Source organism: Xiphophorus hellerii, chromosome 12, assembly GCF_003331165.1.
Source record: "Xiphophorus hellerii strain 12219 chromosome 12, Xiphophorus_hellerii-4.1, whole genome shotgun sequence".
Taxonomy (NCBI): domain Eukaryota; kingdom Metazoa; phylum Chordata; class Actinopteri; order Cyprinodontiformes; family Poeciliidae; genus Xiphophorus; species Xiphophorus hellerii.
The window spans coordinates 10,400,071-10,413,149 of record NC_045683.1 but is presented as its reverse complement, the minus strand read 5'-3'; the positions used below and the strand labels follow the sequence as shown (position 1 = coordinate 10,413,149).

General features: G+C 38.1%; 2 protein-coding genes across 7 annotated transcripts in view; both read right to left on the bottom strand.

Annotated features, from left to right (window-relative positions):
* Window positions 1-10,023, bottom strand: part of rasgrf2b (Ras protein-specific guanine nucleotide-releasing factor 2b) — a 57,020-nt gene extending 46,997 nt beyond the window's left edge. Inside the window, exon 1 of one of the 2 annotated variants that reach the window (XM_032579591.1) lies at window positions 9,204-10,023. In XM_032579591.1, the coding sequence (XP_032435482.1) occupies window positions 9,204-9,479 (276 nt within the window). In that variant the 5' untranslated portion in view covers window positions 9,480-10,023. The remainder of the gene's footprint in view (window positions 1-9,203) is intronic. The other variant, XM_032579592.1, reaches the window with a different exon arrangement.
* A 1,324-nt stretch (window positions 10,024-11,347) lies between these two features.
* msh3 (mutS homolog 3 (E. coli)) overlaps window positions 11,348-13,079 on the bottom strand; it is a 55,021-nt gene continuing 53,289 nt past the window's right edge. For all 5 annotated transcript variants that reach the window (XM_032579594.1, XM_032579598.1, XM_032579595.1 and 2 more), the window contains one exon: window positions 11,348-11,688. In XM_032579594.1, the coding sequence (XP_032435485.1) occupies window positions 11,607-11,688 (82 nt within the window). In that variant the 3' untranslated portion in view covers window positions 11,348-11,606. The remainder of the gene's footprint in view (window positions 11,689-13,079) is intronic.

Genomic DNA, 13,079 nt, shown 5'->3' with positions numbered 1-13,079 from the left:
ATTCAGACTTACTTTAATAGACTCAAATAGACTTCTAGGTAAACTATTTCTTTCTGCATCCAGTCTCGTCCTCTGCTGCTGCAACCATGCAAGTCTCCCTGGTGAGTGACAAATAAAATATAAATTCATTCTGTCCTCAAACTGAACAGTTGTTTTATTGCCACCCCATTAATTTAACATTAATGTCAACTGTCAGCAAAGTTTGATGTATGAGCAGCTATCAGGAAAAAAATCACTTTCATGACTGTCATCTGTTCCTGCTTTATGGACTCCCTGAGCTGTGTCAGATCTATTGGCCCCTTTACATGCTTGTTCACATCAGCAACGCATACCCACAGTCGCTGTGGAAACCATTCAGACTGCTGCGAATGCTCGCCAAATTATCTGAAGGGTCTGCGTCTCTCTCAGAGCAAAACAGAGAGAAAGGAAGGGAGGCTGGAGCTGTGTGTCATTTGTGTGGCTTACTGTGGGGGTGTGATGCTGCAGGTTGCTGCCAGACTGACTCTGCCGCACAGACAAACAGTGAAGAGAAAGAGCAACTGACAGAACCAGGAAAGGCCTTACTTTGTTTTGTTTGCACATACGCAAAGAAAGATGGCCAAGTTTTGAAATGCTACTTGATTAAAACATCAGCTGATATCAGGGAAAACACGCCATCATTACTTGATTTTCTTATGTTCTGTGAGTCTGTTTGTGGACAAACACTTACACATCAGAGCCAAAGATTTTTACCTGAGAACAGATTGAAAATAACCCCAATTAAACGCCACAGCTGCAGTGTCAGGGCGAGAAAAGAGTGGGATAGAGAGTGAAAGAATAAAAGGCGACAAAATAAGACATCACTGCCAAGCTCTGGAACATCAGACAAAACAGATTTTATGCTGACATCTGTGCCGGCAACAGAACAACTGCATGGCAATTTGCTCTGTTCAGTAGTAACTCCGCTACAAAGCTGTGTTCTTGTGTAATGACACTACCCCACAGCCGGTATGCATACAACTCAATTGAACTGTTTCCAGATAAACAAAAAGTTTAAAGAAAAGTGAATATAATGAAAGAGGACAAAATAACTGACTTGTAATGCTTTGTTTAAATAACATAGCTGCATTTTGAAGATAACGTAATCCATTAAAGCTGCAGTATGTAACTTTTAAAAATATGTTCTTGACATATTTATTAAAATTGTCAAGAGCTCCTCCTCTTCCTCCCTGAGCTACTGTTATGATCTGAGGAAACGCACCGCTCCCAGTCTAAAACAACCAATCAGAACCAGGAGGAGTGTCTTAGCGCTGTCAATCAACCTCCTGCACTTGCTACTAAATGTGCTAATAGAGCAAAAACAGCTTGATCTGCTGGGAAATGTTGATGAAAGCTCAGGCTACTTAGCATGGCCATCAGTGAGGATGGATAAACAGTTCTGTAATGGCCAGTTGTTTCTCCGCCATTAGCACAGGATCCTCAAGAAACTACTCAAGTCTCTTGAGACTTAAAAAACTATTCCTGAATAGCAAGAATAGTTGCTACTCTTGTAACTGAGGGTACGCACACGGACAGTGCTTTCAAAGGACATCGAAAGCAGAAACATTCAGGTAAGCTGTGACGTTTAAATGGTGCTCAGCTGGTGTAAAGACGCCCAAACTGTGCCAAGACAATATGTCTCACACCTTTACATCACTACTACCAACTTCAATCATTAATTCAAAGCAGAATGGATACAGGGTTTTATGTTTATACAATTCTGATGTCACCATTTGAACATTGCAACTAAAATTAGGACTCATGAGATCAGGTAACAGTTTCTGGTCTGTTGTCTGATTTCAGTAGAGCTGAAGTCTCAGTTTTCCATTCTTAGCTGGCTGTGTATGGGCTCTTTGCACGTCAGCTTCCGTGTTCGGGGAAAAGCTGCTCGGTCGTTTCCGGTCTATTGAAAATGGCATTTTACACTCGGTGCTTGTAGGGCTTGGCCAAGGTAACAATTAATGATGTACATTGATCCGAAGCCCCAACAAGTAAGCTGGAGAAAGGTTTTAATATGTATGCCTCATTATACATTCACAGATATGAAGGTATGTTTAACTTTCTTTAAACTTTGTGGCTAACATTAACTTTAGCGTATGCTAGTAGATAAAATTCACAGACATGTTTCTTATAAAAATGAGCTATTTAAGTTTCTAAACATTTTAATCCATTCTAACGGTTCGAGTTCAGCTGACTATTCAGGTTCAAAGTTGTTGCTTTTAGAAAAATATGGCCGTGCTCCTTGAGGCCACCATGTTATTTCGTTTTATTACTTTTGCATGCTTCTTGTGAAGAGCTTAAATAGGATTGTGTTTACTGTGTGTACAGACGGATCAGATGCTCGGCTGTCTGGCTCTGGTCTGCTCTCTCGTTCCCATAAACTCGCTCTTTCAGGCTGAATACAGAAGTGATTCCATGGAAATAACACAAGTCGGCTCCTTTATTTACCATCCGTCTACCCAGGTAGTTTTAGGCTGAAGAAGTTGATCCGGAGTGAAGTGAAGGCTGCAAACTTTGCTGTGCGGCTTTAGCTTTAACTGGTAGCGACAAATATTTACAAACCACATGTCCGGGAATTAAGGATCGCTAAGCGATTAATTCAGCAATCCACGAAAAGCCCATTATGTTTGGAAGACAACAATGTTCATAGTATTGCTTTATTTCCATCTGAAATACGACTTTATCTTTTCTAGCTGTCATGGTAACTCAAAGCAGAAACAAGAAAGCCGCATTTCGCTCATGCAGATGTGACGTCAGCACAGTATGTGCAAAGAGCCCATTGCCAACAAGGTCTAACTTTGAGGTTGTCTGACCTCATCTTGCATTTTAGATGATTATTTAACTACAGGTGATTTTAAAATCAAACAGTATCAAACAGTCGATTAATTACAAAATTTACATTTTCAAACATAGTTAAGTTATCCATAAATAAATAAATATCACATTCCTCATGCACACAGCATTCACCAATACAGCTGTGTAGGCTATGCCAAAAAACTACGTTTTTGTTTTATTATAGTTACATTGGAGTAAAAAAAATCCTGTAACGGAAAGTTTTGTTGAAAAGACAGATAACAAAAACAAACTTTTCTACATCAAATAGGCGATCCAAATCTTAGTTCCAATGCTTTTGTTTAGGCTAAATTTTAACGGTACATATGGATGAAAAATTATACTTTTCTTTGCATTTTTCTGAATGTGAAATGGTCATAAACGTGCCTTTTTATTCACTTTTTCAGTAGCTTCATTCTCAGTAAAAACATTTGCGAATTGTAATTCCCCATGAGCAACAGTGATGTGAAGAACTTCCAGTCCACAACATTTCCAGTTCAAACTATCCCACTGCATATCACTAATTTAATGCACAAAGAACTGACCCAGAAACATTCAGCTGCTGGCTTGTTAGTACAAATCCAGGTTGCACAAGCATAAATTATTTAAATCCGCAGAGCTTTATTTCAACTTTGTAATTTAGATCACAAAGGCGGAGCTTCTGTTTTTTACAGAGCTGGAGATTAGGAAGAGTTCAGTTAAACCAGAAACTGCAGCACGAGCAAGAGTTTCAGAAAACCTGAACGCTGTCTAGCAAAATGGGAACTTAATGGAGGCCTTGAAGTTTGATTTTCCTTCTTAGGCTGATAAAATAGAATATTTTTATGTTGCTTCACTGGTCGTTGTTTTATTGTGATTTGCATTGTCTTATGCAAGGCTTGCTGCACATTTCCATATACCAATTATACAACTCTGAGATTACATCACTGGTTTTGCACACAGCTGGAGGTTTTACTTAAAAAAAAGAAAAAAAGAAAAAGAAAAGCAATGCTGTTCTAATAAAATCCCTATATGGCTTCCTATTGTGTGGAAAATGTTCTTGTGCTCTTAACAACTTCCTCTTTTTCTTATTTTTACATAAGAAAAACACAGTTACTCAAAATGTTTAAATGTCTAATCTCATTTTTCCTAGTCTTTGGATTGCACACTAGGAGTCTTGAATTACAGTTTCTTACTAAAAGTATTCATTCACTTTTTTACATCACGTATTTTAATGGGATAGATATGATGGGAAGGGAAATGATACATAATATTTAGATCTTTTGCAAAAAAATAAAAATAAAATCCAGAAACGGTTGTGTGTATTTGTATCTCACTCCTCTGAGTTGACTGGTAATTTTTTGTTAAATAGCTCAATCTCATACAGATTGGATGAGTAGGACCTGTGAACATCATTTTTTTTCTCAGGTTTTGCAGAACTGAATTTAGATCTTGACCTTAATTAGCCTTAATTAAACATCTCTACTCTTTGGCCTAAAACATTCCAGCAGCTTTGGCTGTAAATATGAGGTGGTTGTCCTGCTGATAAGTCTCTGCCCCAGGCTCAGGTGTTTTGCAACATCTAACAGGTTTTCTTTCTGGAATGCTCTGTGTACATACATAGAATTATATATAGGAATTTGCATGTCTGTCAAAAAGTTCAGTTATGATCTAATCTTCCATGTTTGCTGCTAAATCCTCTATATCTCTATATGGCATGTGGCAAATGGAAAATAAGTATAAAAGTGTTTTCTTCCTGCCACTCTTCCATAAAGCTCAGATTGTGGGATCCATCTCTATAAATTGCCTCGTCAGCAGGTTCTCCCACTTGTGTTGTGCTTCTCTGCAACTCCTCCAGAGTTACCACCGGCATGCTGGCTGCTTCTCATTAATGCTCTCCATGTCCAGTCTACTAAATAAGGGAAACAGAATTGTAGATTTCAGATACTGAACTTAACATTTCTCTGTTGAGATTTTGAAGCTTAGTATATTGTTCTATAACCCAACGCTGTCTTGAACTTCTCCACAGCTTCATGCCTGCTGTGTATATACTGAGATATAAATGCATTGAGGAAAACTCAAATTACTAATTAGGTGATTTCTGAGAACAATTGTTTCCACTGGGTTTTATTTAGGGGTATCAGAGTCAAAGGCAGGTGTTTAGAAATGCATTCCACACTTTACTGATTTTTATTTGCTTCATGTTGGTCTCAGGAAAAAAATCCCATTTTGACACTTGGAAGTTTAAGTTCAAAGTCTGCAAATATTTTAACTTCTTAATAAAAACTAAAGTTCAGTAAATCATCAGAGTTGGGTTTTTTTTGTTTGTTTTACAAAAACACATGTTGTTCCTGTTTAATTTTATAAAGATTCTTTTTAAATATTCTCCATCTGCAAACTGCACTACAAATGTGACACTTATTGTGAAAGTATTTTAATCAGATGGAAACGAGTACAGGAGTAAATTTTTGATGTCTCACCTTGAAACACCAAGATGTTTTTTATTTGCCAGCATGATTAGAGTTTTAAATGACTTCTACTATAAGGATGGATAATAATAATAATAATACATTTTATTTGAAAGGCGCCTTTCTGGCACTCAAGGACACCGTACAGAGAACGAAAAATAGCAAAAACAATAAAATATAGCAATTAAAAGTAGGTAGAATAAATACACAACAATGTATCTATATAAAATCTATATGTAAATCTATGTAAAAATCTATATAAAAATCAAGCAAACCAATTGTGTCATGTTGAAAAGGCAGATCTAAAAAGGTGTGTTTTAAGTTCGGTTTTAAATTTAGGGAATGAATTTATGTTTCTAAGATGAGGTGGTAGGGAGTTCCAGAGTTGGGGGGCAGAGCGACTGAAAGCTCTGCTCCCCATGGTAGTAAGACGGACAGAGGGGACAGACAAATGGATAGAGGAGGATGATCTGAGGGAACGAGAGGGAGTGGCAATATGAATAAGATTGGAGAGATATAGTGGGGAAAGATTGTAAAGAGCCTTAAAAGTATACAGAAGAATTTTGTATTCTATGCGGAACTTGGTAGGCAGCCAATGAAGTCTTTGCAAGATAGGAGTGATGTGGTGCATGGATGGGGTTTTAGTAATGATACGGGCAGCTGAATTCTGGACCAGTTGAAGCTTATGAAGAGATTTCTGGGTGAGACCAAACAGAAGGGAGTTGCAATAGTCCAGGCGTGATGTCACAAGACAGTGAACAAGAATGGCAGCGGAATGGGAAGTAAGGGAGGGGCGAAGACGGTTGATGTTGCGTAGATGAAAATAAGCTGAGCAGGTAATATTGTTAATATGAGACTGGAAAGAAAGGGTGCTGTCAAGAATAACACCCAGACTCTTTACCTGAGGGGAGGGGAAAACGGAACAGTTATCAATTTCAAGACTAAAGTTTTTGATTTTGGCCAGATTAGATTTAGTACCAATGAGAAGGACCTCCGTTTTATCACTATTAAGCTTAAGTAGATTAGAGGAGAACCAGGATTTAATTTCAGTCAAGCAATCAGTAAGCGAGGATGGTGGAAGGTTGGAGGCGGGCTTACTGGAAACATAAAGCTGGGTGTCATCCGCATAACAGTGAAAATCAATGTTATATTTACGAAAAATATTACCCAGGGGAAGAAGATAAATAATAAAAAGAAGGGGCCCTAAAACAGAGCCCTGGGGAACTCCTGATGTAACAGAGGAAGGCTGGGAAGAAAAGGTTTTGATCCGAACGAACTGAGTGCGGCAGGAAAGATATGATTTAAACCAGTTTATAGGAGTCTGAGTGATACCAATGGAAGACAGTCTATTAAGTAGGGTGACATGACAAATAGTGTCAAACGCTGCACTCAAATCAAGTAAGATAAGAATGGACAGCAAGCCAGAGTCAGCTGCCATAAGGAGGTCATTAGTGATTTTTATGAGAGCTGTTTCTGTACTATGGAGGGGACGAAAACCAGACTGAAACAGTTCATACAGGTTATTGTTGGATAAATAAGTGTGAAGTTGCGATGCTACTATCTTCTCAAGAATTTTAGAGATGAAAGGCAAGTTGGAGATAGGACGAAAATTATTCAGATTGTAGTAATCAGCACCAGGTTTTTTTAAAATAGGAGTTATGGCAGCAATTTTAAACGATGCAGGAACTTTTCCAGTGGAGAGAGGGGAGTGAATAATGGTAGAAATAAGAGGGATTATGGTTGAAGCACAGGCTTTAACCAGGACTGTAGGAAGAGGATCAAGCAGACAGGTGGACGAGTTGGACTTATGTATTAGACTTGTAATTTCTGACGTTGTTGGGAGCTGGAAGGAGGAGAAGGAATGGGCTGGAGGAGAAAGTTCAAAAACAGAACAGGGGAAGGGTTGTGAGCTGAGTTTCTGGTGAATCTTTAGAATTTTGCTGTCAAAAAATGACATGAGAGAATTACAAAAATCAGTTGAAAACATGAAAATAGAAAACATGTTATATAAGCTCTCATCATTTGAACATCATTTGTTATTCGTGCCTACCTCTTAACAATATTTCTGAGTCTTTACCTCAAACTGTCTGCCTTGACCAGGAGATCTTTGATCTGAGAGAGTTCTTTAAATAGAGATTTAATAGAACAATAGAAACTGAAGATAAAGGAATATGCCTGCATAGTCTGCAGAAATGTTTCTATAAACTGAATTCAATGCAGTCATACCTTAAATGTAACATAATATGAAGGTAGTCTACGTTACAACACTGAAAGCAGGTTGAGTTTAATTCACAACATTTTCATTGCTGACCACCACGGGGCCTGTGTCCTGCAACATGTAGACATGTCTCTGGTTCAACACACCTGAGCATCTACTCTAGTTCTTTACAGTCCTGCTAATCACCTGATTATATAAGTCAATCAGGTGATTGACGAAGCAGAGACATAATTATCTAAAATCTGCAGGTCACCAAACTTCAAGGCCTTTGCCTGTGACTTAATAAAATCAACAATGTCCTATTAGTATTTAATATGTGTCAATACTTAACATAAAACAACATATTTATATTTTAAAACACTTTAAATATAATAAAAGATGAAAAATAACAAACAAATATATAGTATATTCAGAATTTAAACAGGGAAACTGTCACAGTCAAAGTAGTACTTGAGCTCTGATAAACAACAATAAACTTGATGACAAAGCAGAGAAATAGCATTTTCTAAATAAGGTAAAAGAGGGAGGAAATTCCACCCAGTCTGTGGAATGAGACACTTTTCCTTTCCCACCAATACATCTTCCATTCTCACGTACATGTGTCTCTCAATTAAAATCTGTGAGTAAATCTGTTTTAGTGAATCAATTTAAAAAGCAAAAGGTCTGCGAGGCGTTAAGGAACCCCAGATTGTGATGACCATCAGATTATTTAAGTTATTAGCTCTGATTAATCTTATCTTCGTCATGATGATACTTCATAGATTCTTTAAGGCGTTCAGGTTAGGCCACTTTGCTGGCCAATCAAGAACCACGGTCATTGAAACAGTGGTTCTTGACCGTGGTTTGGACACAGGATTGGACACCTGCTCACCTGTGTGAGCAGGTGTCCAATCAGCTGAAAATAAAATCAGCATCTCTATTGAACTCGTCAGCCGAGGGATGTTCAAAGAGCTCTAACATTTCCTGGTAGATGTTTGTGCTAAGCTTAGACCTGATGATACACATTGGACTAACACCAGCAGATGACATGACTCCCCACTGACTGTGGAAAACTCACTACACTAAAACTTCTAATTTTACTTTTAACTCAAAATAAGACTTTGGACACCTGAGCAGCAGCCAGTTCACATTCTCCTTATCATTCTGATGTTATCTCTAATTTAGGAATATCCTAACACAAATAAATCTGTTGTAGCTCATGACTTGGATATGTCTATAAAAGGTGGCTCTTGAATTGTGAGGCTCTTTCTCCAGATGCAGTTTGTGCTTTGTGAATCTATAAAACTTGTGAATGGATTTCCTTCTCAGTCCTCTCAAGGCTGCTTGTATCTTTTTGCTTGTGTACCTTTTTGTGCCACACTTTTTCCTTCCACTCAACTGTAATATTCTGAACAACAGAGTGGTAGAAAAACGGCGCACAAGCTACAACAGTGATAACTTGCACATGTAAAACATCTGCTGTGTGTTACTTAAGCACTGGGAAGTTGGGTGGAATGAAAAACTCTGTCTCTATGTCTTGTACAAACAAAAATATGGATGCTGTTCCTAATTATTCAGATGTAACTGTGTAACCTTTCTCTGTGTCACACTTTTAATCTGACTTAGGAACATTAAATCTCAGTGACTGAATGTTTGGGATTTGACCTTAATAAATTAATAAATGAGACGAAATAAAAAAAATACATCACCTGTTTCTCCAGCGCTTCCTTCCCGGTCGTGGATATTTTTGGCGCAGGCGTGCGCTCGCAGGTGCATCCTTCCAACAGGTAAATCCCAGCTGGTCGCGCGCTCTGCTCGTTCTCGAAGTAGAACAGTACATTCTGGTAGAGGGCGAAGAACTTCTCCGACCACCGGCTGTTCTCCGCCGTCTTCTTGCTCAGGTAGCCGCGCTTGGTGCCCTCTTTACGCGCCACCACCGACAGGAACAGTGCGTGCCCTTCGTTGTAGCGGACGCTCTTCTGCATTTTTGCCGCGCAGCTTGAAAGGCAGAGGGAAGAAAGTGGGAGCTTTCACCGAGAGCCCATGGTCCCTGCGGGCTTCATGTAAAACTTTCCCACCGAGAAGCGCCTCAGTGGCGCCGTGGCGCACGGAAAAGTTGCCGGGGTGACGGAAGCGCAGCAGCGGAGGAACTCATTGTGAAGATGCGCCGATCCAACACGCACTTAATAATAAAGCCATGGTTCTCTCCTCTAAGAAGAAACGATTGTGAGAGCAGGAGGGGAAAACCCTCAAGCGGGAGACGAAGAGAAAGAATCACAGAGGCGACGCGCTGTAATCCGCTTTGGCAGCGGTTAATTCTGTCCCTCTCTCTCCTGCGCTCAGAGGCGCAGTCTCTCAAGGTCTCTCTATCCGTCTCCCTCTCCGTGATGTGCGCGGATCCTGGAGTTAGTGGATTTAAAGGCGGAGCGAGAGTTGCTTGTTTCTCCGGGAGATTGAGAGATGAGAGATGAAACTCACAGAGATCCTCAGTGGCAACTGTTGATTTATCTCTGCTTAACAAGCAAAGAAATATAACAAGAACACAAGTTGTTGATATTTTTTTCTTTTGCATTTTCGATTACAGTTCTGTTTTTCAACTCACCATTCTTTACTCTAGTTAGTTAATAAATTCCACCTGTGTGTTTTAATCTCGGCATAAATAAAGCTGTTTTATGAAGGCCTAAGATAGGGGTGTCCAACCTTTTTGTCACGTGGGACAAAATCGTTGAGTCAATTTACAAGGGGAAAAAAGACTAAAATCAAGCAAATACAGCTAGAGTTTTTTTGTTTGTTTGTTTTGTTTTATACAAAGTTTGTTGTATTAACAGAATTGCATCTAATTTTCAAATACTTTTTTGGCTCGGTTTTGACAAATTTCTTTCTCAGTCACGGATTTGGGTCAATTTCTTTGAAAACGTTTCCTAGATTTAGCCACTTAAAAGCTGATTTTTAGGTGCAGCAAAGTCAGCATTTTAGTAACAATCTCTGGAAAGACGAGGTTCTACTTATATAAATTTGTTTATGCATTTCATATGCATTTGAACTGAGATGGACTTGTCTTTTAAAGTGCTATGAGATCTTTTATACTGTTGATTGTTGCAAACTAGTCAAAGTAGAGTTGAAGTTTCACATGTTATGCTTCAGGTGCTTTTGATTCCTTTTCCTTTGGAAGGAAAAAAAGGGGGGGAAACAGAATTTATGCCTTAATGGTGGAACATTTCCAATAATGTTCCATGATGTTTGGAATTCATTTAACAATTTTAGCTTTATTTTAATCATGTATTAAATTTGCTTCCAACTAACGACATATCAAATTTACATAGACCCACAAAATGTTCTTCAGTCAGATCTTATACAAGAAATATATAAAATATCATTTTAAAACTGTCAATGCCTAACTGAAATGATCTTACATGAGTTGGGCTGCTTAGTCTATTATGGCTGAGATGGAGGGGGTATTATCATTAAACACCATCATCATAAATGCAAACTGCTGAAAGCAAAATTGTGTTCTTAGTTTTATGCAGTCCATGCAATTAGTGTGCATGCAATAAAAAACCGCTTAACTATATACCAAATAAAATAGGGGTATGTTATTAAAATGCTACACGAGTCCAGAACGGTTCAACAATAAGTGAAGACCTCCAATAAACGCATTTTGTTTCAATTTAGCTCAAAACAAAAACAATAACAAGGAAATTAAATTTAAACATTAGGATTATTTGAATGCGTTCCACTTTACTTGCACACTCCTGTTTTTTAAAGAATAATGGGTTTCCAAAGTCTCAGCAATGAATCGAACATAATGATTATGATTTCAATATTGACCAAACGAACTCCAGTTTAAAGGTAATAAAATAAGACAGGTATGGCATTTGTCTTTATTTGATCGTTGGATACATGGACACCACACAGTTGTAGGTAAAATGTGACCCTTTAGTATCAACTATTGTGACAGCTACCAGAACCTGAGGGGCTTGAAACTGCATAATCAACAAGCTCCTTTAGAGAGAAAAAAAACTCTTGTGTGAGCATTAAAAATGTTCAGTCATTGATGGCACGATTTATTTCTTGGAAGTGTTTTCAGTTCGATGGTTGTGGCTGTTGAGACATCAAGAGTTTGACTGCAACCACTTTTCGAGGGAGGATTTGTCGCAGATGCTCCAAAGAGCTGAGAGAAGTTTCTGATACTTCCTGCAGAGACACAGAAACGCACCAAAACGTTAACCATCCTGGACTAGAAAATATTGTGTTTCCTTTAAATATTATGGAAACAAAAATGCTGCAGTCTCAAACATTTATGTAGAAATAAAATGAAATCTACACTCAACTCCTCTCTGTTTTTTTGTTGGACATACGCATCTAACAAACACATTTAATATAAGAAGGATTACTCTGATCGAGTGGCTGTCTCTCTGTGTGTGTGGGGTGTGGGGGTGTGTGTGGGCGTGCGCAGGCCTGTGTGTGTGTGTATGTAGTGCTGACATTTGTTTTATGTGGTGGAGAGGTTAGAGGATAAACGGCCATGCAGCAGTCTGTATGTTATACACAGAGAATGACATATACAGCAATATGCTGATTTATTGGTAAAACACCAACAATTATCCAGTCCTCCATCTCATCACTCAGCAATAAGCTGAATTTGAGCCATATAGGAATTGTGTGTTGAACTCCAACAGAGAAGCCTTCTGCGTCAGCATCAAACAGATGGATTTTAAATTTAATATACAAACTCAGTGAATGTGTCCAAAGTCATTCAGAACATTTTTTTGCACTTCAGCTTCTTCACAGAGAAGCCTTTCCACCAGAAAGCTGATATCAGCACCTCCCATGTTCATCCAGCTAAAATGACTGTGGGCTTTGAGGACAGAATATGTTGTCTTCAGCTTCAAGAGTGCAAATCCAACCAAATGGCAACGTAAATTATTAAAACTCTAATAATACTTTATTATTATTAATGTAGGCCTCTTTTAGGGAGTAAAATTTACTTCCCTCAAAAAATAAATTGCAAATACCTTTGTGACTGCATAGATAAAAATGTGTTTTTTAATAATCAGAACTAAAATTTGTAAAAAAATATATATTCCACTTCTCAACTTTGAGTATATATGATTGTAATACACAGAAAAATACAGTGGTATGAAAACGTCACCTCAAATTTCTTATATTTTTGGCTATTTTGTCACATCTTAATGTTTCAAATCAACCAGATTTGATTCTCAAGAGAAAACTAAGCGAACACAATGCACTTTTCAAATTTTTTCATTCATTAAAAGAAAAAACATATTCAAAAAGCTGAGTTAAATATCACTTTGTCACTAAACATTACTAACCACACTGAGACCTGATTACTAATAAACCTGCAAAATCACAAGATCCACTTCAATAACCCTTTCTAACAACAAAAGGTAGGCTAAAAAATGCTCAAAAAGAAACACCAACATTAAAGAACCAAAGTATTTGACATCCATCAGGGAATAGTTCCAAAGCCATTTCCAGGGTCTTGGGACATCAGTGATCCAATTTCAGAGCCACAAATGGAAAAAACATCCAACAATTTGGAAACCTTCCTGCAGTAGCCAATA